The sequence below is a fragment of the Dama dama genome, chromosome 9, assembly GCF_033118175.1.
Source record: "Dama dama isolate Ldn47 chromosome 9, ASM3311817v1, whole genome shotgun sequence".
Lineage (NCBI taxonomy): Eukaryota > Metazoa > Chordata > Mammalia > Artiodactyla > Cervidae > Dama > Dama dama.
In genome coordinates, this window is record NC_083689.1 from 29,555,010 (window position 1) to 29,578,971 (window position 23,962).

Consider the following 23,962-nt stretch of genomic DNA (forward strand, 5'->3'; position numbering starts at 1 on the left):
TGACAAGGGTCAAAATGGACTAAAAACAAAATGTCAGCAGGGCTACAGTTTTCTAAAGGCTCTAGGAAAAAGTTGTCCATCTTTTTCAGCAGCAAGAGCCTGCCCACAGCTTGGCTCACAGGTGCCTTAATTGTCTAAAACCACCAGTGGAGAACTGAGTCATTCTTGCCCGGAAAATCCAATGGATGGAGGAGCCTGGTAGGCTACAGTCCATGGAGTCGCTAAGAGTCAGACACAACTAGGCAACTTCACTTTCACTTTTCAGTTGCATGCATTGGAGAAGGAAATGGTAACACACTCCAGTGTTCTTGCCTGGAGCATTCCAGGGATGGGGGAGCCTAGTGGGCTGCTGTCTATGGGGTTGCACAGAGTCGGACACGACTGAAGTGATTTAGCAGCAACAGCAGCAGCATGGTGAATCCCTCCAATTTATTTTGTCTCCCTCTTCCACATTTAAAAACCCTTGTGATTATATTGGGCCATCTAGATAATCCAAGAGAACCTTCCCATTTCAAAGTCAGATGATTAACAACCTTAGTTCCATCTGCAGTCTTAATTTTCCCCTTTGACATATCACAACACTGGTGGCTCAACCCATAAAGAATCTGTCTGCAAAGGAGGAGACCCAAGTTCAGTCCCTGGGTTGGGAAGATTCCCTGGAGAAGGGGGCAGCTACCCACTCCAGTATTCTTACCTGCGAAATCTCATGGACAGAGGAGCCTGGTGGGCTACAGTCCATGGGGTTGCAAAGAGTTGGACACAACTGAGTGACTAAGCACAATATAGCCATAGGTTCCAGGGATTAGAACATGAACATCTTTGGGGGGCATTGTTCTGCCTGCCACAAGGAAGAATGAGGAAAAACAGACGAAGTCTATTGAATGAGAGATGATGCTGAGAGCAACAAAGAAAAGTAAAGCAAGGGAGGGGGTGGGTTATGCCAGACGTGTGTGTCCTTACACAGGTGGGTCAGAGAAAGTCTCTTGATTAGGAGACATCTGAATAAAGATCTCCAAGAGATAAGGGAGCTAGGCATGAAAATATCTGGGGGGAAGCTTTCCCACCAACGTGAACAGTAAGTGTCAAGGCCCCAAGGTGGGAGCAGGCTGGAGGTGTCTGAAGAATAAGAGGGAAAGTCCCCCTGTAGCTGAAGCTGCCTGAGGTGGGGAGGCAATGAGAGGAGGCAAGACAGAGAGGGGATCATGAGCATCATGTCTGACTTTGTAGGCTCCTGAAAGGACTTCAGATTTGACTCAGTGTGAACGGAGAGGCTTTTTATCTTCAGTGGTTCCTATCATTTTTTTCAGTTTATAGAAGAATTTCCATGATAAATCCAGAAAGTTCTCAAATACTTTTCACTCAGTCTCCCTTCATGTAAACACCTTCTATAACCATGGCATATTTACCAAAACTAAGTAATCAACATTAGTCTAAAACTATGAACTACATTTCAGACTTAACCTCTTTTTCTATTGATGTCCCTTTCCTGTCTCAGGATCCAGTCCAGGATACCATGCTGAGCTCTCCTCCAAACTGTGACAGCTTCTCCTCCTTGTTTTTCATGAGTTTGACCCCTTTGAAGAGTACTGGTCAGATATTTGTAAAGTGTCCCTTAATTTTGGTTTGTCTGATGTTTTCTAATGACTAGGGTTATGGGTTTGAAGGAAGAAGCCAACAGAAATGAAGTGTCTTTCTCATCACATATCGTGAGGAACATGATGTTACCATGGTTTACCATGGTATTGTTAATTTTGATCACTTGATGAAGGTGATACCTGCCACATTTCTGTGCTGCAAAGTTACTATTTTCCCCTTTCCATACGTTCATTAGAAATGAGTCGAAAGTCCAGTCCACAATTCCACATCCTGGAATGAACAGTAACAAAGAATCTGTGGGAAGTATGTTAAAACTACCACAGTAATTACAGGCACCCTCATTTTGTTGTGCTTCACAGATACTGTGTTTTTTACAAATCAAAGATTTGTGCAATCCTGAATTGGGCAAAATCTGTGGGGGCCATTTTTCCAACAACATCTGCTCACTTGTATCTCTGTCGCATTTTGGTAGCTCTGACAATATATCAGTCATGTTTATTATTACTACATTATGGTGATCTATGATTAGTGACCTTTGATGTTACTACTGTAATTGTTTAGGGGCCCCAGAAACCACACCCATAGAAAACAGCAAAGTTAATTGATAGTAACTGTGTGTCTTCTGACTGCTCCCTTAACTAGCCATACTCCATCTCTCTACCTCTCCATAGTCCTTCCTATTCCCTGAGACACAAAAATATTGAAATTAGGCCAGTTAATAACCATACTATAGCCTCTAAATGTTCAAGTGAAAGGAAGAGACCATCAATATAGCAAGAAATTGTCCTGTTTTAAGAAACTGCTGCAGGTAACCCCTCCCCAGCCTTCAGCAACCACCGCCCTGATCAGTCAGCAGCCATCAAAACTGAGGCAAGACCCTCCACCAGCACAAAAGATTATGATGAGCTGAAGGCTCAGATGATGGTTACCATTTTTTTTTTTTAGCAATAAAGCATTTAAAATTAAGGTATATACATTTTTATACATAATGTTAATACACACTTAATAGACTACAGCATAATGTAAACTAATTTTTATTTCTTGTATGGTTATTTATTTTATTTTTTGACTGTGCCGGGTCTTAATTGCTTTTGCACAGGCTTTGTCTGGTTGCAGCAAGCAGGGGCTACTCTTCGTTGCAGTGCACCAGGCTTCTCATTGCGGTGGCTTCTCTTGTTGCAGAGCAGGGGCTCTAGGTGCCCAGGCTTCAGTAGTTGAAACACACAGGCTTGGTAGCTGCAGGTCTCAGCCTCTAGAGTGTGGGCTCAGTAGTTGTGATGCATAGGCTTAGTTGTCCATGGCACATGGGGTCTTCTAAGACAAGGGGTTCAACCCATGACCCATTGGCCGGTGGATTCTTATCCACTGCACCACCAGGGAAGTCCTAAACTAAATTTTGTATGTATGGGTTAACCAAAAAAGTTGTGTGCCTTGATTTTTTGTAATATTTGCTTTATTTTCCAGCAGTCTGGGACCAAACGCAGACAACTTCCTGGTATGCCTGCAATTAATATTTTGGAGGAGGTTCTTCAAAGAATGAAAATAGCCTGCTTCTCTCAAAGTTTTGCCTACTAATAATAGCATCCATCAGTAAATCTTGACTGTAACAGGTTATGTTTTAATGATGATTTCCTATTTCCTTAATTCCTTCTGTGTTTAATATTTGGAATTCTTCTATAAAGAATTCTTTTGTGCCTTTTCCATTATTTGGTTATTCATTTATTTCTGAGTATAGACTCATGGACAATCATTTTATTCTTTGGATTATAATCCGTTACTAACATTATTTATTTTGTTCCTCCCATAGTTCTGGCTTTGGACATTGGGACTTCTTTCACATCAGCTTCTGTGTCCATTTGACATGCCCTGTTTTTTACTTCGTTTTGTGTTTAGCACATCCTCATCTCCTGACACTTACTCTAAGAAGCTCCAGGCTCATCTTGTATTTTTCCTGTCTCAACCTTGAAATCAGCCATTTCTCTGGGTAGTCCTAGTTTCTTTTGTTAGAGTATGGTATTAAGAAACAAAAATCTGGATACAGTTTTGTCATGGAGACATTTTAGGAGAAGGAAGATACCTATGACTTATGTTTTTAAAGAATCCGTCTTATGGCTGTGTTCAAAATAGCTACATGGGGGCAGTTGTTGCATTGATCCAGACTCCTTGACAGTCATCTAGAAAAGTTGAAGAGTGAAGTAATCTAGTCCCCTAGGGGCCCTTCTAAGACTCCACACACAAACCACAGCTATTCTTCATTTATGAAGCTTTTATTGAGCCCCACTGTTCCCCAGGCACAGTGCATCATCTGCTGATGATATTGTGATGAGAAAGAGCTTTCCTTTTCCTTGGGGCACTCACAGTCTGGTACAGTAGGTGCAGCCCTGTGATAAGTAGGAAAGTAAAGATTTGTAAAAGGTAAAGTGTTAGCATGAAAGAGGGACTCGCTTTTTATCAGAAGAGAATCACAGAAAGCAGTACATAAGATGGAGATTGTAGTTCTGGAGTCAGATTTGCAAGGTTGGAATTGGGGTTCCCTGTTATTAGCTGTTGTCTCTGAATCTTTAGGCCCCATCTTCCTTATGTGGAGGGGTTGACAGCACCCAATTGTGGAAGAGACTGTGATGCATCCATCATGCAGTTTCATCTTCATCCTGCATTTCTTGGTTGCCCTGAAGTTAGGAGGGACTATATATCAGACTTGTGGATGATAAGAGGTGGCGGAAGTAATCAGATATCACTCAGTGGCCTCCCTAAAACATTCTTGTGACCCTCCACATCCTCTGTGCCTTCTACTCTAAAACTCCAGGATGGGTGAGGTACATCATGAAAAGGGTGTAGAAGCCAGTGCTTAAAGGTGAGCCTTGGGAGATGCTGCCAGTGAGAACACATGCTCCAGACTCTGCATGAAAGCAAAAACAGTCTCACCACAGTGCTGGGACTGCTTACTGCAACCACCAGGCTATCCTGATGAACACAGCACCTCAGAGGCAGCTGGAACACCTATAGCAAGATAAAAAGCACATGATAAACCCTCAATAACTGATAGCCATTACCAGTATTACGGTGGCTCAGATACTAAAGAATCTGCCTGCAGTGCAGGAGACCCAGGTTCAATCCCTGGGTCAGGAAGATGCCCTGGAGAAGGAAACGGCTACCTACTCCTGTATTCTGGCCTGGTGAATTCCACGGACAGAGGAGCCTGGCGGGCTACAGTTCATGGGGTTGCAAAGAGAAGGGCACGACTGAGCAACTCTCTCTCTCTCTCTCTCTCTCTCTCTCTCACACACACACACACACACACACACACACACACACTAGTATTATATGCCATAGAGAAGGGGTCACGCCATAGGAGGGATCTGCTAAGTGGATGGAAGATGACTGGAGTCAAGAGATTTGAACAGAAGGTGAACACTGACAGGTAAAGAAAGGAAAGGGGGTTGGTGAGAGTATAAAAAAGGGAGGGGAAAAAACTGACATGAGATGAAAGGAAGGAAGGACTGTCCAAATTGTGGACAGAGCCGCCGCTGGGAGGTGCCCCAGCCCCATCATGTGCATGCGGAGGGGCCGCCCCTGCACCCACCCTGCTGACGGCTGCTTGGAGCTCAGCGACATCTCCTCCTCAGCTGCTCCAGGTCCAGGTGGAGAAACCAGAGGCCTGGCTTATTCATTGTCTCAACCTAATGACAAGATCCTTCCTGGACACTTGTTTTTACCATCTGAAGTATGTTTCTTTTATCACCTTCCCGTCACAGGAAGAGTCCTAACGGAGTCTGAATAGCAGAGGGAGCAGAGAGCTCCGCAGAGGGCGGGCCAACCACCCAAAGGACACAGGAGCCTTTGTCTGTCCGGGTTGTCAGGGAACAAAGAAAGGACAGATGTGCAGAATGGGGCTAGAAATGCTGAGATGCTTTTCTTTTAGGTCCCCACTAAACAAGGCAGACATTTCCCCAGGCTTAGGGGTTCAACCTGTGGGTTGAAGCAAAAACTGTTGTCTGTGCAGCTTGTCTAGCCAATTTGGAGACAGCCTCCCTGGGCCTTCCCAGCACTGTGGTCAAACCGGCCGAGTGGCCACCTAGCACAGAGTCCTGATGCTCAGAAGGACCCTACCTATTTCCTCCCGGCTTCACTTATCCAAAAAACTCATTGTTCTGGGGCCCCTGGAAATGTCGCTGAGCTTTGGGGATGGTTAAGTCAGAGCTTTCACGTATGACACTTGAAAGAACCATGTATACAACTAGAAAATTGACAGGACCAAGTCAACCTCATTTTAATAGAAATCTTCACCAACAAAAAACTACACGTCAGAAAAAATATAGCTGTCGGTATTTCCTGGTGAAAGGACCACCCATGCCTGGCAAACAGGAAATAACTAAAAGGAAACCAGATTCAGAGAAAGAAAATTTGGATGCTTGTGAAATTTAGGAAACCTTTACAGTGAGCTGTTCAGGTTCCTGCCCACCAAATTCTTCCTCTGTCAGTCTTCCCCTCTCACCTCCTTGCCTCCATGTCTTTCCAGACTGACAGTCTATCAGGGAGCATTTGGAAGAAATGCTTCTTGCTGAAGGACCCACTTTAACCAAGCCCCAACTGCAGGTCAGCCTTTTAAAAGAGCCTCGTGTGTATAAATTAAAGCGTATTAGCCGTCGTGCCCTTTTCCTGGAAAGGAAATCACATCTACTTATGTATATCTGTAAATCAAAACCTACTTGTCTGTCGTACTCGTGAATATGCCAAAAGAAAACCTAGGCTGGCCTGGCTTGGAGGAGGGCTAAGCACACAAAGAGATCTATTCACGCCTTTTGACTTCAAGAGAATAATACAGTCCAGCTAAGGTCAACAAAATGATCATAGCCAGATTTCAAAGGTTAGATTTTAAAGGTACAGTTCACAACTGCTGCTAAGAAAAAAAAAAACACATTTTTTTCCTTCTGTAAGAGAAACACTCAGAGATAAGACAGAAGCATAGGAGGAACCGTCTGATGGCTGATGGTCATGTCTCTTTAAGAAGCGCCGTTGGTGTTATATAGTGAGCTGGCGGTAAAGTCTAATTTTTAAAGAGCACCCTATACTATGGTATTTACTCACAGGATGCACTGTAGGAAACTGCTTGAAATGTCCACAAATATCATCACTATTTAAACACACAAATTTCTTTCATGTCTTAGCAGATAGAATCTTCAAGGAAGTTTTTCTTCCTTTCTTTCTTGAACTTCCTTCCTTCTTTCTTTCCTCTCTTACCCTATTTTTTTCCTCCTGCCTACCTACTTTCATTTTTATCTTCCCTTTTTGATTAAAAAAAAAATGGGAAGGAGAAAGATAGTAATATTTATTGAACACTTCTTTGATACAAGTGTTTCCATGTATATTCAACAAACATAAGGATGCAATCCCTTGGCTTAGACTGAAAAAACCTGTCTTGCTTCCAGGTTCATTTCAGTGGACTTTTTTTTTTTTTTAGTAAAAGCAATTTATTAAGTGCACCATTTTAAGATGTCAAAGTCTCATCAGTGGCTTATGTCTAATCTTCAAAATTGCTAATCTCCCCTGTGATTTGCAGAGTGTACCTTTTCTGTTTTTGATGTAAAGACACACACACACACAAATAAAGAGGCACAGATACGCACAAACACGTGTCCCTTCACTTTATTCTGTAATGTGTATGCTAAGCTTTCTTGGCTGTGGATTCTCTCTCCCCGGTAGAACTTAATCAGCCTCTGGGAAGAACATGTGGTGTAAGCAGCCTTGACAAAAGCAGCCTGTCTGTCCTTCCAAATAACATTCTCTGCCTTTCCCCAGCCTTCCCTTCCTCTGCCCGTACCTTGCCTCACCCACTGTCAGCTTCCCCTGGCTCGGCGCCTACAGACCCACGTGCTCCATCTCACACGGGGCGGAGCCAAGCGTGGGAGGAAGGATCTCTGATCCTCAGTAATTTTCCAGAGAAACTCCTATTATTCCTTCAGATTAGACATCTATGGGATGAGACAGTTACTCACATGGAAACAGGTTGTGTTTATTTAAAGGATTATGTGGAATCAGGAGAGATGAAGAGACAGTGTCCCCAGTAGGCATCCACCTTCACCTTGCCTCCCTGCCGGCACTCAGCCGCGCCATGCGCACCTTCCTGGGCGGCCTCCCAGCAGATGAGGTCTGAGACCGCTTCTCAGACTCTCTCCAGCAAAGCGGAGAGAGTGGTCTGCAGCCTTTTCTAGGGGTTTCCTTCACTCTTCTCCAGACGTTTTTCCATTCAGTGAATTCTTTCCTTTACTGCCACTTCATCAGACTTTCTCCCTAGAAGGAATGAGATTAACCTTCAAATTTGCTTTGGACCAAATAAATGTTAAAATGAAGAACTTTTTCCATTTCCCACAGTGGCGTCTAAGCTGCACCAGTTCAGTTTCTCCTGGGTTGCATCAGAGCCTCGAGTTTGACAGGTGTGGTCCCTTGACCTTCTAATGATAACAACCCACACCTGTTAAGCTCTTTGCTTCCTTCATCTCCACAAAAAGTAGCAGGAAGAGACTATTTATTCCTCATCTTATGACACAGACAGGGAGAGGATGAGCAGAGTGCCAGCCCTGACTGTCTGATTGCAAATCCCAACCTTTCCCTAAGCACTTTTTTGCTTGTGTCAAGGGGGCTCTGGAGGATGGGCCCACACCTTTGATGAGACCACCAATGCATCTGCCATGTGCCCCAGGATCCTTGTTTCCCGGTGGAGATGACGGTAGCAGCAATCACCCTGCTTATACAGAACTTGCTTTATGGGCTCTTCTATGTATTAGTTCATTTCACAGGGAGGAGGCTGAGGTTTAAGGTCACGTGGTTGAAGCACAGGGGCTTTGTGCAAACGAAAAGAACTTTCTTGTCCTCAATTAAGAACATTTCTTCTGTTTTCCCAGATCTCATGGGGTAGGTAAGTTTAGGAGCCTCTGAGAAAGAAGGTAAAGCATGTTCAGTGTCCTAAGAATGTTGGCCATGGGACCCTTGGAATTGCCAGAAGCACAGGGCTGGATGCCTGGGAGATGCTGGTCTTGGTGACCTGATTTTAATTATATTTCCAGGGCATGCATATAGATTGGCTGATCGGGATTTTTTTTTTTTTTAATTCTAGAACAAAGCAGTACATCTGCACACATGTTGTAGCTGAGGATACCTGGAAGGTGATGACAGGGCTGAGAGAATTGGGAGGAGGTGAAGGTGGAGATGCACACAGGTAAGTGATTTAAGCTCTTGCAGCTTTGGGTGTCTCATCTACAAAATGGTCGTGATAATTTTGCTGAAGTGTCTTAAGTGTCAGAGCAGAGAATGCCATTGGTACCGGGTATGTATGTGGTCAATGGTGGTTGTTATTTATTCTCCTGTGACATCTTATACTGAGCACTGTCATCTTGGGTAAGTTTTTAAAATAAGTGTAAGCCCCATTTCTTCTTATACAAGGCTGAAACAAATGTCATTAAGGCTGAACTGGTATAAAGCCTTGCCCGGAACCAGGCATTCAGTGGCTGCTCAGTATATGACCGAACTTGACCTCCAGCCAGCCCTGCCTTCCCACAGGGTGACCCCCCACAACCCACTTGCCTCAGTCCTGGAGAATATGTAGATTCCCCAAGGGCATGGAAGCCTCTCAGTTCTTAATCTTTTTTCTACATTCTGCTTGGTCCAATTCCTTTATCCTGGGTTCATTAAGCTCATCCATCAAGCCTCACAGTCTGGTGAGGATCTGGTGGTTTCATTTCCATTTTTAGAGCGCCCAGCACACAGTGCGCTGTGACTGAAGATCCTGGCTGACAGCACTCAGAAAATGCGTGGCAGCTGCTGTCTACAGGGCCCCTAATGCACTTGCTCCCACAGCCTGAGTTTCGTGACCTCTCACCAGGGGCCAATTATAGCTGACCTGATACTGGGTCTGCCTGGGATAGGCAGAGTCCCTGTAATTCTACTCAGTACAGAGTACCTGTCAGCACTCCACAGAATCAAATAGCTCCGTGGTGAATACTCACTTTCCCTTTTTTTTTTTTGTTTGAAGCACAAGATTATGGATTAGGAAACACATAGCAGATAAGGGAGGATCAGCCCAGTTTTGCTTGTATAAACATCAGCGAGGTCTTGGCACAGGGGGTCGGGCTCCTGAGCAAAGCAGTGGAAACTGGACAGTTGGCACCTTCTTTGTGGTTCTTTTTCTGTGCAATCCCATGCAGGGTTATAGCATCTGAGCAGTTTGTCTTAATTTTCAACAGAACATAACAAGTAGGTCTTATGGAAAAACTATATGCTTCAGGGTATAATTTTATCTTGCAGTTATGCTGTCTGGGGTGGACATTCAGCCCATACCAACCATTTTCACTTTGCAGAATCGAAAATTCAACGATGTGCAAAGTTCATATAAGGTTTTACACACAAACCAACACGTGATGAGAGCCAGAAAAGTGGCAGCAAAGATGATGCAGTCATGTAATTTTGTGAAAAACATGTTCTTCGTGTCTCCAACTCACTAGATCAATGAATTAAAAGAGAATTCTGAAAACATTACAGAATCAAAGTTAGCATGTTTGTTTTACTCAGTAGCGGAAATGGAGTTAATAAGGATGAAGTAGTGGGGAAGTTACCTTATTGCAATCCATAAAGGTGAGATTTTGCTATATTTGAAGTTTATGGGTGGTCATGTCTAGACATTTTACGTTCAACTGGTGCCCTCTAGTGACAGGGGAGCAGCCTCTGGCTGTGTGTTGTCTCATTTGAAAGTCAAAGAATTCCACTCTTGGTAAGGTATCCTTAGCCAGATTTACAGGGAAGAGAGAAAGGAGAAGCTGGGAAGCAAGGTGCTTGGGAGGCAAGTCCCAGCAGCCATCTGTGGTTCACAAAATAAGGGTGTTACATGCCTGGAGATAACACATTTCTTCCACAGGTGAGGACGTTCTTTAGTCAGGTATCTCTCAGAACTTCCCTAATATGGGACCTGAGTTTTTCCAGACTGCCTCAGATAATTCTGGTACACTCCAAAAATTACACAATTCCTCTTGGCTCTGAAACTGCAGAATAATGAGGGCAGGACACAAATATTCCACAGTCCGTAGCCAGAACGAACATGGACCTCTTGTGAGCTGAAATCCTTTAGAGCCAGTGAGGACCATAGATGCATCTTACATATGTATCCACTGTCAGAAGCCCTTCTTGCTGTCGCAACAGATTCTTGGCCTGGAAAACCATCTTCAGGGATGATACTGACATAATCTGGAGGCAGATGACACTTTTTCTGAGCTGGCATTATCACCCAGCTGTGAGACATCTTGCTTTCATCTGTCCTGGACACCACTGCCTTAATCCAGGTCTTGATCTGTTCCCATTGAAACTGTTTTTATATCTTCCAAGTTGGCTTCTCTCTCCCTTGCTAATTAATACATATTTTACACTGCTACTAGCTGTCTCTACAAAAATATACATATGTGTATATATATATGCATGTATTATACACATATATATTTATTATCTGGTAATCTTATGGGAAAATACAATAACATGAAATGACCACAACCCACTTCTCCAGCCCCTTCTCCCATTTCCCCAGCCACAGAACATGCGGTCCTTCACTCTACACACCACATGCTCATGTTCTTGCTTTGCCCTCTGTGTAGAAGATTCTACCCCACGGCCATCCATCCTGACCTGTAGGTGTCGTCTCCCCTAGGAAGCCTCCCCCACATCTGCTTTGACGGAAGTGCTGCTCCTGCTGTCTTGGTATCACTTGTTTATGCCTTGTCTCTACTTTGACCTCCCCCGGAACAAAACTCGAGGCTTACTCTTTTATTTCATTTTTTAAAATATTTTATTTTCTTTTATACTATACAGTGCTCTACACAAAAATTTGCTAAAACTAGGGTGATAACCTAAATGCATGTTTATATTTTTATTGGGATGTAATTGACATATAGCACTAGTTTCCAATATATAACATAGTGACTGGGTATTTGTATATATTGCAAAGTAATCAAAATAAGTCTAACTACATCTCTGTAAACAATTTTCACATATATAATAAGCACACGGTTATGTAATATATGTATTGGGTTGGCCAAGAGTTTTGTTCAGGTTTTTCCTTAACACCTTACAGAAAAACCCAAATGAATTTTTTTTGCCAACCCAGTATGTTACAAATACATAAGTGTACAATTAAGAGCTACAGCAATCCACTGTACATTATATTCTCAAGGCTTATTTTATAGCAGGAAGTTTGTACATTTTAATAACCTTGACCCATTTCATCCACTTCCCCACCTACCAATCTGTTTTCTGTATCTATGAATTCTTTTTTTTTTTTTTAAGATTCCACATATAGGTGAAATTATATGGTATTTGTCTTTCTCTGACTTATCACTTAGCATAATCAGGAATATTTATTTCATATGCCCCCATAGTTGCCTAGCATACAGCAGCCATACACATGAGACAGATCCAACTTTATACAACTTTGAAAATCAGCTTCATTTTATCTATATCTCATCAGTTACAATGGAAAGAACATGAAATTCAGCCCTGACAGGACAGGGTTCAAGTCTTCCTGCCACCTCTTTCTAGCTATGTGGCCTTAGGCGAGTAATGAACCTCACTTACAGGATGGAGATAATAGTGCCTTCCATGCAAAGTGAAAGCTAAATTAGGTAATGCACGTAAGCATAGAAGACCTGGAAATAGGCACTCATTGAGCGAAACTTAATCTACCTGTCTGTTACATAATATACATGTGTATATGATTAAGTGGATTTGTTCTTCCTGCAACAACAGCCGAAACTCAGAAAATCTACTTAATTGTCTCTCTGACTTCATACTGAACATTTCTACTCTTTCCACCGTGAGTACATGCACATTTTTACTTGAACTTGAATTTGGCATAGACTGTTTTTTTTTTTTTTTTTTTTTTTTTATACTAATGGAAGCTTATTCAAGGGGCAGTTATTACTTCATGGAAATATTTATCTACCATTCCTTAGTTTCACACTGAGAAGCAGGGAAAGGTATGTTTTTACTACCAGGCAGTTTAATCATTTTTTCTCTCTCTCACCTCCTATATATCCAGCAGGGCCAAGTCAGCTGAAAAAACAAAATCATATAAGCAAACCTCTACTTCATCATCTTGTCTCAGAAACTCCTGCTGGCAACACACATTTCATATACTCGAAGTGGGGTGTTCTGAAAGAGACAGACAGACTCCAGCTCCCTAATTTACTGCCCTCTTTTTCATAGCATGAGATTCCTAAAAGCTTGCCTGGGTGGCTGGCTGTTTCACTGTCAGGAGGCTGAAGCAAGGCATGGGGGCGTGCAGGAAGGGAGACATTAATACCAGGTACTAATGCCAGGTCCCTGCTGACAAGAATACTTGACGACACCCTTTTAAAGCATTAGAGGCAAAGAAACAGGGGAAAAACACATGGCCTGCCAAAAAGCCATTCCGCAAACCTCAAAGTGTGGTATTGAGTTTTGCTTTATAAGTGTTCTTTCCATGACAAGCCCTGCTAATTGGTGCTTTAGCTTCAAAAGTATTTCAGTTTTTTTATGTTATAGAAGAGATTTCAGAATCTAATTAGGTATGTTTGTTAGACACACTTGATTTTTTTTCTCCCTGTTGTTTCCATGTTAAAGAAGTGAAAATAAAAAGTTGGAGGAAGACTTGTAGGCTAATGCATTAGGTCCTAATTTTTCACAAAGTATTGGGATTTATCCTGGATACGGCAACTCCGCAAAGGCGGGAAAGAAAGAATCTCATCTTGACACTATTTGGAGGAAAGCATGGATGAAACAGCCCAATAAAAGAGGACAGGTGATCTAAGTAAGAGATAATTGAATGTAACTCTGATCTCAATATCTATAATATACATGTAGCATCCCGTGCTGCTCTAGCAAAAACCAGCTCTTGAGTTCAGTTGGTACAAACCCACACTTTGGGGCCCCACCACACACCAGTCACAGAACTCTCCCCATTAAAAGCTTCTCAGGGGAATTGACATGTAGATTTGTACAGTCAGTTAGATTCCAACAAGTCACAATGGGAGCCCAGAGACTGGATCTCAATCCTTTGGTCAGGGTTTTAAAAACTGGGCAAATTTGTTTAAAATCCTGACATCTGGATACTTTGGCAGGGGTGGGGGAGGGAATCAAATCTTGCCACACCAGGGCCCATAGTCCCCCTGGGCAACAGTTATCTGAAGCTGAGAAATCTGCCCCTGAGGCATGGGTTATGTGTATACCAGGGCAGCCCCTACGTGTTTCCCACCTCCGTTGCCTCCCTGAACCCTACTGGCATTTGACTTTGCCTGAGATGGTTTTTTAAGTGCTTTTCAATATAGTGGGGATTCATTTCTCACAGTTCTTTCAGCTAGAAGTTCAAGGGGCCAGCAGGGTATGCTGTCTTCTGAAGCCTCTCTCCTCAGCTTGGAAATGGCTTTCTTCACGCTGAGTCATCACATGGCCTTGCCTCCACTGACCTGTATCCCAGTCCCTTCTAAGGTCACCAGTCATACTGGCTTAGGATCCACCCTATAGGTCCAGTTTTACCTTCAGTTCAGTTCAGTTCAGTCGCTCAGTCGTGTCCGACTCTTTGCGACCCCATGAACTGCAGCACACCAGGCTTCCCTGTCCATCACCAACTCCCGGAATCCACCCAAACCCATGTCCATTGAGTCGGTGATGCCATCTAACCATCTCATCCTCTGTCGTCCCCTTCTCCTCCTGCTCTCAATCTTTCCCAGCATCAGAGTCCTTTCAAATGAGTCAGCTCTTCGCATGAGGTGGCCAAAGTATTGGAGTTTCAGCTGCAACATCAGTCCTTCCAATGAACACCCAGGACTGATCTCCTTTAGGATGGACTGGTTGGATCTCCTTGCAGTCCAAGGGACTCTCAAGAGTCTTCTCCAACACCACAGTTCAAAAGGAACTCAGCGCTCAGTTTTTCGGCGCTCAGCTTTCCTCACAGTCCAATTCTCACATCCATACATGACCACTGGAAAAACCATAGCCTTGACTAGATAGACCTTTGTTGGCAAAGTAATGTCTCTGCTTTTCAATATGCTATCTAGGTAGGTCATAACTTTCCTTCCAAGGAGTAAGCGTCTTTTCATTTCATGGCTGCAATCACCATCTGCAGTGATTTTGGAGCCCCAAAAATAAAGTCTGACACTGTTTCCACTGTTTCCCCATCTATTTCCCATGAAGTGATGGGACCAGATGCCATGATCTTCGTTTTCTGAATGTTGTGCTTGAACACAACACAACTTTTTCACTCTCCTCTTTCACTTTCATCAAGAGGCTTTTTAGTTCCTCTTCACTTTCTGCCATAAGGGTGGTGTTATCTGCATATCTGAGGCTATTGATACTTCTCCCAGCAATCTTGATTCCAGCTTGTGCTTCTTCCAGCCAGTTTTACCTTAGTTACCTTTAAAGATCTTATTTCCAAGTTCCTCCACTTCTAAAATACTGGGTTTAGGAATTCAACGTAAGAAGTTTGGAAGGGCACAATTAATTCAGCCCATAAAATTTCTAAAGATAACAAAGCAAATAGCAAGTTTAGTCTCCTGCTACAATCCACATTTCAGTAGCAATTAGCTTAAACAAAATGGTAACTGGGTAGATATTGTCTGTGTAAACTAGAAGTCGTATTGGTTTGTCCAACTTACCTATAGCAACCAAACGCAAAATCACAAATACAGATGAGAAAAGGAATCTCTGGAGTGTACTACACTGGTTTCCAGTTCAGCAAATGTTTTTCTCTTTGGCTTGAATGAGCCCCCTGCTCTGCCTTGGAAGAGACTGTGTCATTCTCCATGACCATTCTGAGTTTTGTTCTTTATTTGGAACTCAGCCTCCTCAACTCTTCATTAGTCCTCTCCCTGTCCATAAAGCTATCTCCACCATTTTTAAAATTAGGATAAAATTGACATATATATAATATATAATTGACACTATACATTATATTGTTTCAAGTGTACAACATAATGACGCAGAACTTGCATATACTGTGAAATGATTACCACAATAAGTCTAGTTAATATCCATCACCACACAGTTAAATTTTTTCCTAGAAAACAAAAAAATCTGTTCTCTGAGTGATTTTAACATATACAATATAGTGTTAACAACTAAGGCATATGACTAACAGCATAGTCATCATGCTACATATTACCTACGTAATAAAGGTGCCCATTACTTGCATATTTAGTAACTGTAAGTTTCCATTTTTGAACATTACCCATTATCATCTGCTTACCACATCCCAACACTGGACACCACTAATAGGTTCTCTACAAGTTTGATTTTCTTAGCACTTTTTAAAAATCAGATTCCACATGTAAATGAAGATCACAATATATTTGTCTTTCTCTGTATTTGTCTTCCACTTAGCATAATACCCTCAAGGTCCATTCATGTTGTAAGTGAAAGAATTTCATTATTATGACTGAATAATACCCCATTATGTATATATACCACTTCTTAATCAGTGGACCCTTAGGTTACTTCCATGTCTTGGCAATTGTAAATAATTAGACAAAGAATATGAGGGTGCAGATAACTTTTTAAGTTAGTGTTTTTTTTTTTCCTTTGGATAAATGCCCAGAAGTAGAACTGAGGGATCCATGAAATAGTTCAACTTTAAATTTTGGGGGGAACCTCCATACTGTTTGCCACAATGGCTACAGAATTTGCATTCCTATCAACAGGAGACAAGTGTTTCCTTCTCTCCATGTCCTTGCCAACCCTTGTTAATCATTTTCCAGTTGTATTGAGGTATAATTAACATACAACACTGTACACATTTAAGGTATAAACCATTACAATGGTTTGACTTATCTGTATTGTGAAATGAACACTACCTTTAGTTAGCACCCCTCATATCACTAAGAAAACAATAAAAAGAGGAAGCCAGAAAGAAAAAAAAAAAAGCTCCTTTTTTTTTACTACAACTCTTTAGGATATCCTTTCTTAACTTTTATGTGTATCATACATCAGTGTTAGTTATAGTCACCCTCTTGTACATTTTATCCCTAGTACATATAAGTAGAAGTTTGTCCCTTTTGACACTTGATTGAATTCCTCCTTTCCCCAACGCCCTGTCTTTGGTAACCACAAATCTGATCTCTATTTCTATGAGGTGTTTGCTGGTTACTATTGTTGTGGTGGTGGTTTTGTGGTTCCATATATGTGACATCATATAGTATTTTTTTTTTCTGACTTTTATTATTTAGCTTAATACCTTCAAGGTCCATCCATGTTGTTGTAAACGGCAAGATTTTCCTTCTTTTTAACTGGAATAATATTCCATTGCATATATGCATCACATCTTCTTTATCCATTCATCCAGCAGTGGATGCTTAGATACTTCCATGTTTTGGCTATTATAAATAATACTGCTATGAACATGCTAGTGCTGCTATAAATGGAATCGTTTTCTTCATTTCTTTTTCAGATAGTCATCATTAATGTGTGGATGCATCACTGATTTTTGTATGTTAATTTTCTGTCCCGCAACCTTACTCATGTGGATGATTAGATCAAGATTTTTTTGGATTTTCCATATATAAAATAATGTCATCTACAAATAGAGACAGTTGTCCTTCTTCTTTTTAAATTCTGAGAACTTTTATTTCTTCCTGTAGCTTGTATTATTTGGTAGGACTTCCAATACTATGTTAAATACAAATGCTAAGGGAGCATCCTTTTCTTGTTCCTGATTTTAAATGAAAGTTTTCAGTCTTTCACCACTGATTATCATGTTACATGTGGACTTGTTATGACCTTTATGTTGAGGTCTGTTCCTTCTATATTTAATTTGTTCAGAATCTTTACCTTGAACGGATGTTGAATTTCATTAGTTTTTTAGATGTTCATATGCTCCTCCACCCCTTCCATTCTATCAATGTCATATATCACGTTGATTTTTGTGTATGCTAAACCATCTTTGCATCCCAGGGATAAATCACAATGAATCAAAGATGAATGATCCTTTTAATGTGCTGCCAAATTCAGTTTGCTAGTATTTAAGTAAGCATCTTTGCATCTATATTCATCAGGAATATTAGCCTGTACATTTCTGGTAGCATCATTTTCTTGCTTTAGTGTCAGGGTAATACCGTCTCACAACATGAGTTTGGTAGTGTTCCTTCTAAGAATTTGAAAGAATTTGAGAATTGGGATTGAGTCTTCTTTAAATGTTAGGTAACATTCACCCATGAAGACATCTGGTCCTGTCCTGGGCTTTTCTTCATTGGGAGGTTTTCAGGTGCTTCCCGGGTGGCTCAAGACGGTAAAGCATCTTCCTACAATGTGGGAGACCCGGGTTCAATCCCTGGGTGGGGAAGATCTCCTGGAGAAGGAAATGGCAACCCACTCCAGTATTCTTGCCTGGAAAATCCCATAGAGGAGCCTGGTGGACTACAGTCCATGGGGTCACAAAGAGTCGGACACGACTGAGCGACTTCTTTCTTTCTTTCAGGTGCTTAATTCAGGCTCCTTACATGTCTTTACCAATGTTCTGTCCTTTCTGATTCCATCGTGGTATGTTGTATGTTTCTATGAACTTCTCCTCTTTAAGACTGCCAGCTTATTGGCATATAGTCGCTGTTACAATCCTTTCTATTTTTGTGGTATCAGTTATGATGTCTCATTTCTCACTTATAATTCAATTGATTTAGATCCTCTCTCTTTTTTTCCTTGTTTAGTCTAGCTAATGGCTTATTAATTTTATTTATCTTTTCAATGGTCCAACTCTTAGATTTATCTTTTCTATTGTTTTCTTGTTCTCTTATTCTCTATTTCACTTATTTCTGCCCTAATCTTATTTCCTACCTTATACCAATTTTGGATTCAGTTTGTACTACTTTTTATAGTTCCTTAATGCATTAAGTTAGGTTAGTTTTTTTTGTGTGTGTGTGTGTTTTTTATAGCTTTTGTGCTTAAAGTAGGCATATATTGCTATGGACTTCTCAATTAGAACTGCTTTTGCTTTATCTCAGTTTTGGTATGTTGTGTTTCTATTTCCATTTGCCTCTAGAAATTTCTTTATATCTCCTTTAATTTTTTCTTTGATCCATTGGTTGCTAGAAGAGTCTTCATATCCATGCATTTATGAATTTTCCCATTTTTCTCCAGTTATTGATCTCTAGTTTCATGCCGTGGTGGTCAGAGAGGATACTTCACCCTTCTTGAGTTTGCTAAGGCTTGTTTTGTGGCCTAACACCTGATCTAGCCTAAAAAGTGGTTCATGAGCACTTGAGAAAAATATGTAAACTGATGCTGTCAGATAGAATGTTCTATACATGTCTCTTAGATTTCTTTGTTCTCTAGTGTTGTTCAAATCCTCTCTTATGGATTCTCTGTCTGGATTACCTAAATGTTGTTGAGAATGGAGTATTAATGTTCCATTTATGATTATTTTTAATTGGCATATAGTTAGTTTATAATGTGTGTTAGTTTCTGCTGTACAGAAAAGTGATTCAGTGATGCATATGTATGCATTCTTTTTATATATTTTTCCATTACTGTTTATCACAGGATATTGTATGTAGTTCCCTGTTCCATACAGTAGGACCTTGTTGTTTATCCATTCTATGTACAATAGTTTGCATCTGCTAACCTCAAATTTCCATTCCATCTTTCCTCCCCCTACTTGGTTCATCGCAAGTCTGTTTTCTATGTCTGTGAGTTTGTTTCTGTTTTGTAGATAGGCTCATCTGTGGCATCATTTAGAATCCACATATAAGTGATGTCATATGGTATTTGTCTTTCTCTCTTTGACTTACTTCACTTAGTATGATCATCACTAAGTCCATCCTTGTTGCTGCAAATGGTATTATTTCATTCTTTTATATTGCTGCATAGTATCCCATTGTATATATGTACCACAGTTTCTTTAAAAAAAATTTTTTGGGGGTGGGGCTGTGCTGGGCCTTGACTGCTGTGGAGCTTTTCTCTAGCTGTGGTGGGCAGCAGTTTCTCTTTAGTTGAGGTGTGCAGGCTTCTGGTTTTGGTGGCTAGTCTTGTTGTGGAGCCAGAGCTCTAGGGCACATGGACTTCAGCAGTTGTCATATGTGGGCTCAGTAGTTGCAATTCCCAGGCTCTAGAGCACAGGTTCAGTAGTTATAGCCGTTCCAAGGCATGTGGAATTTTCCCAGATCAGGGATTGAACCTGTGTCTCCTGCACTGGCAGATGGATTCTTTACCACTGAGCCACCAGGGAAACCCAGTACTACAACTTCTTTGTCCGTTCATCTGTCAAATCAAACGGACATGCAGGTTGTTTCTATGTCTTGGGTATTCTGAGCCACGCTGCAGTGAACATGAGGGTGCGGATAGCTTTTCAAGTTATTGTTGTTATTTACTTTGGATAAATGCCCAGAAGTAGAACTGAGGGATCCATGCAATAGTCCTATTTTTAACTTTGGGGGGGAACCTTTGTTTAATAGCAATTTGCATTCCCATCAACAGTGCACAACTGTTCCCTTCTCTCCACATCCTTGCCAACACTTGTTAATTTTTTTTCCAGTTTTACTGAGGTATAATTGGCATACACCACTGTATTCATTTAAGATATAAACCATTACAATGGTTTGACTTATTGTGAAATGAACACAGCAGTAACTTTACTAATCATCCCTCATCTCACCAAGGAAACATTAAAAAGAGGAAGCCAAAAAGAAAAAAAAAAAAAAAAACTTTTAAAGTGATAGCTCTTTAGGATGTACTTTCTTTACAACTTTTATATATATCATACTGCAGTATTAAGTAGTCACTCTCTTATACAATATCTCTAGTACATATTTATAACTAGAAGTTTGTCCCTTTTGATCATGTCCCTTCCCCCAACCCCCTGTCTTTGGTAACCACAAATCTGATCTCTAGGAGTTTGTGGTTGCTATTATTGTGGTGGTGGTTTTTTGTGGTTCCACATACAGGTGACATCGTTTAGTATTTGTCTTTCTGTGACCTGTATTATTTAGCCTGATGCCCTCAAGGTCCATCCATGTTGTTGTAAATGGCAAGATTTTCCTTCTTTTTAAATGGAATATTCTATTTCATATATGCATCACATCTTCTATATTCATTCATCCATCAGGGATACTTAGGTAGTTACATGTTTTGGCTATTACAAATAATGTTGCAAGGAATATGAGGGTACAGGTAACTTTTTGAGTTAGTGTTTTCTTTCTTTCTTTCTTTCTTTTTTCATTTGGATAAATACCCAGAGTGGAACTGGTAGATCACAAAGTAATTCTATTTTTAATTTTGGGAGGAAACTCCATACTGCTGTCTAGTGGCCATGTGTATGTCTTATTTGGGAAAATGTCTACTTAGGTCTATTGCCTGTTTTGTTTATGGTTTCCTTTGCAGTACAGAAACTTGTAAGTTTGACTAGGTCCCATTTTTTAATTTTTGTTTTTTTTTCTACTCCATTGGGAGACTGACCTAAGAATTGTTACAGTTGTTACAATGTCAGTTGTTACAATTGACATAAATTGTTACAATCTACATCAGAGTGTTTTACCTATTTTTTTTTCCTAGAGATTTATGGTTTCATCTTATATTTGAATCTAAACGACTTTGATTTAATCTTTGTGTATGGTCTTAGAGTGTGTTCTGTCTTCATTGATTTTCATGAGGCTCTCCAGCTTTTCCAGCACCATTTGTTGAAGAGATTTGTCTTTTTCACGTTGTCTATTCTTGCTTCATTGGTCAAAGATAGATTCTAGGTGTTTATTTCACAGCTCTCTATTCTGTTCCATTCATCCATATGCCTGTTTTTGTGCCAACACCATGCTAGTTTGACTTTGCAGTATTGTCTGAAATCTAGGAGTCTTTTGCCTTCTGCTTTGACTTTTTCCTTTTGTATTGCTTTGGCATTTCTGCGTCTTTCATGGTCCTATATAAATTGTGGTGGTCGGGGGGGAGCTGTTTGTTCTATGAATAAGTGCCATGGGCAATTTAATTGAAATCACATTAAATCTGTACATTGCTTTGGGGACTAGGGCCATTTTGTATGAACACTAATTTTTCCAATCCATGAGAATACGATGTATTTCCATTATTATTATATGGCTATTTATTTCTTCTTTTAATTCTGTTAGCAGTGTCTGTGTCTTAAAAAGAAAATAAATCTCTTATAGGCAGCAAATCATTGGATCTTATTTTTTAATGCACTCACTTTAATGCCTTTTGATCAGAGAATTTAATCCATATATGTTTAAAGTCATTGTTGATGGGTAAGGACTTACTATTGTCATTTCCTTTATTTTTTATGGCTGTTGTGTAGAATCATTCCTGTTTTCTTATCCTGCTTACTTTGTTTTGGTTTCTTTTGGTATCCAAGTGCTTGATCTCTTTATCATGTTGTTTTGTGTATTTACTGTAGGTTTCTCCCTTTTGGTTACAATGAGACTTAACATAAAATATTTTAAAATTATAACACCTTATTTGAAACTGATAACTTCAGTAGCATTCCTAAACTTGACACCTTCTCCTTCCCTCCACACTTTAGATTACTGATGTTACCAATAACACCATTATTAGTGTTATGTTATTATGAATAAAATATTTTGTTATTAATAACATTAATATTTTGTATAAATAATTATAGTAATCATTATTTGAATTATGGTTATTTTCACTATTTTTAAAACTTTTATACTAGAGTTTAAGTGCATTAAGCACCACCTTTTCCATATTACAAAATATAACTTTGACAATATACTTACCATTACCAGTTAGTTTTACACTACCTCCTTATATTTTTTTAAACATGTTAATTGGCGTCTATACTTCCATTCAGAGAACTCCCTTTAGCATTTCTTGTAAGCAGGTCTAGTGGTGATGAACTCCCTCCACTTAGGTTTATTTGGGAAAGTCTTTTATCGTCTTCATTTCTGAAGAACAGTTTTATCAGATAAAGAATTCTAGGTTGAATGAGTTTTTTATTTCAGTATTTTGAACATACCATCCCATTCTGTCTTGACCTGAAATTTTTCTGTTGAGAAATCTGCCTGTAACCTTATGGGGATTCCCTGATATGTAACGTCTCTCTCTTACTGTTCTCAAAATTTCCTTCAGCTTCTAACAATTGAATGATAATGTGTCACAGTCGAGCCCTATTCAGGTTCAACCTCTTTGCGGTCCCTTGTGGCTCACGGATTTGGATGTCCATTTCTCTCCCCAGGTTTGGGAAGTTTTCAACCATTGCAACTTTAAATGTCATTCCTGTCCTTTTTCTTTTCCTTCTGAAATTGTCATAATGCAGATATTGTTTCTTTTGATGGCATCCCATAATTCCATAATTCCTGATGGTTTTTTCATTCCGTTTCCTCCCTCTGACTCAATAATTTGTGTCCTGTCTTCTAGATCATTGATTATTCTGCACAGCCAAGTCTGCGTTTGAGCTTCTGGATTTAAATCTTGTTTAGTTATTGTGCTTTTCTGTTCTAAGATTTCTGGATTCTTTATTTTAGTGATTTCCATTTTTTGAACTTATTTGTTCATGCTTTGTTTTCCTAACTTGGTTCACTTGTCATTGTGTTTCTACAGTTCACTGAACTTCTTTGAGGGTTATTTGTAATTATTTGTCTGACTGTTCACAATCTCCATTTCTTTACGGTTAACTTTTAGATATGTATGTTCCCATTTGTGGTGTCATGTTTACCTCCATTTATGTGACCCTTGATTCCTTACATTGGAATCTGTGCATTTGAGTAAGTCATCTTTTCCAGAATTTACAGGTCCATATTGGCAGAGAAAGTTAATCACTGGTCAGCTCAGTTTGAGTGTCTGGACATGTCTGCTGGTAACATCCTTGGACAGGTGGTGCTTGCTATCAAGGTATATTTTGGGGTGAGGTCACTGCCAAGCTCTGAGGTTCAGAATGAGGGTGCCACTGGCTGAAAACAGTTGGATAAAACTGCCGGCTTGATTCTCTGCCTAAGTGAGGCTATAGGATGGGCTCTGCAGCTATCTGGATTCTTTGGTCAGGCTTACTAGGCAGTCAGGGTTGGAAATATACTCAGCAAAGGTGGAGCAATGAGTTAGCTTCCCTGCTATGGCAGGACAACAGGACAGATCCCAGGGCCTGTACAGCTTGTTTTCTGGAGACCCAAATCAAGCAAAACTAAATGAATTCCCTGGTCAGCTGGGGCCAGTGGCTTTGCTTGCAGATGGGGAAAACCATGGGCTGTGTTCTCTGTGTCAAGTTCCACTGTAAGCATGGCTGTTGGATGGACTACACAGCTTCCTGCGTGTTCTAGTTTGGTTCCCTTTGAGTTGGCTGATGCGTGTATCTAGGAACTGGTGGTGCTTTGAATTTGTTCCGTCAGGACACAGTGGGAGACAAAACCTCAAG

General features: G+C 40.5%; 1 protein-coding gene across 1 annotated transcript in view; it reads right to left on the reverse strand.

Moving 5' to 3' along the window:
* Positions 1 to 7,739: 7,739 nt before the first annotated feature.
* Positions 7,740 to 23,962, reverse strand: part of PRRC1 (proline rich coiled-coil 1) — a 59,769-nt gene continuing 43,546 nt past the window's right edge. The window contains exon 9 of the mRNA XM_061150861.1: positions 7,740 to 7,887. Coding sequence (XP_061006844.1) covers positions 7,861 to 7,887 — 27 coding nt within the window. The 3' untranslated portion in view covers positions 7,740 to 7,860. The remainder of the gene's footprint in view (positions 7,888 to 23,962) is intronic.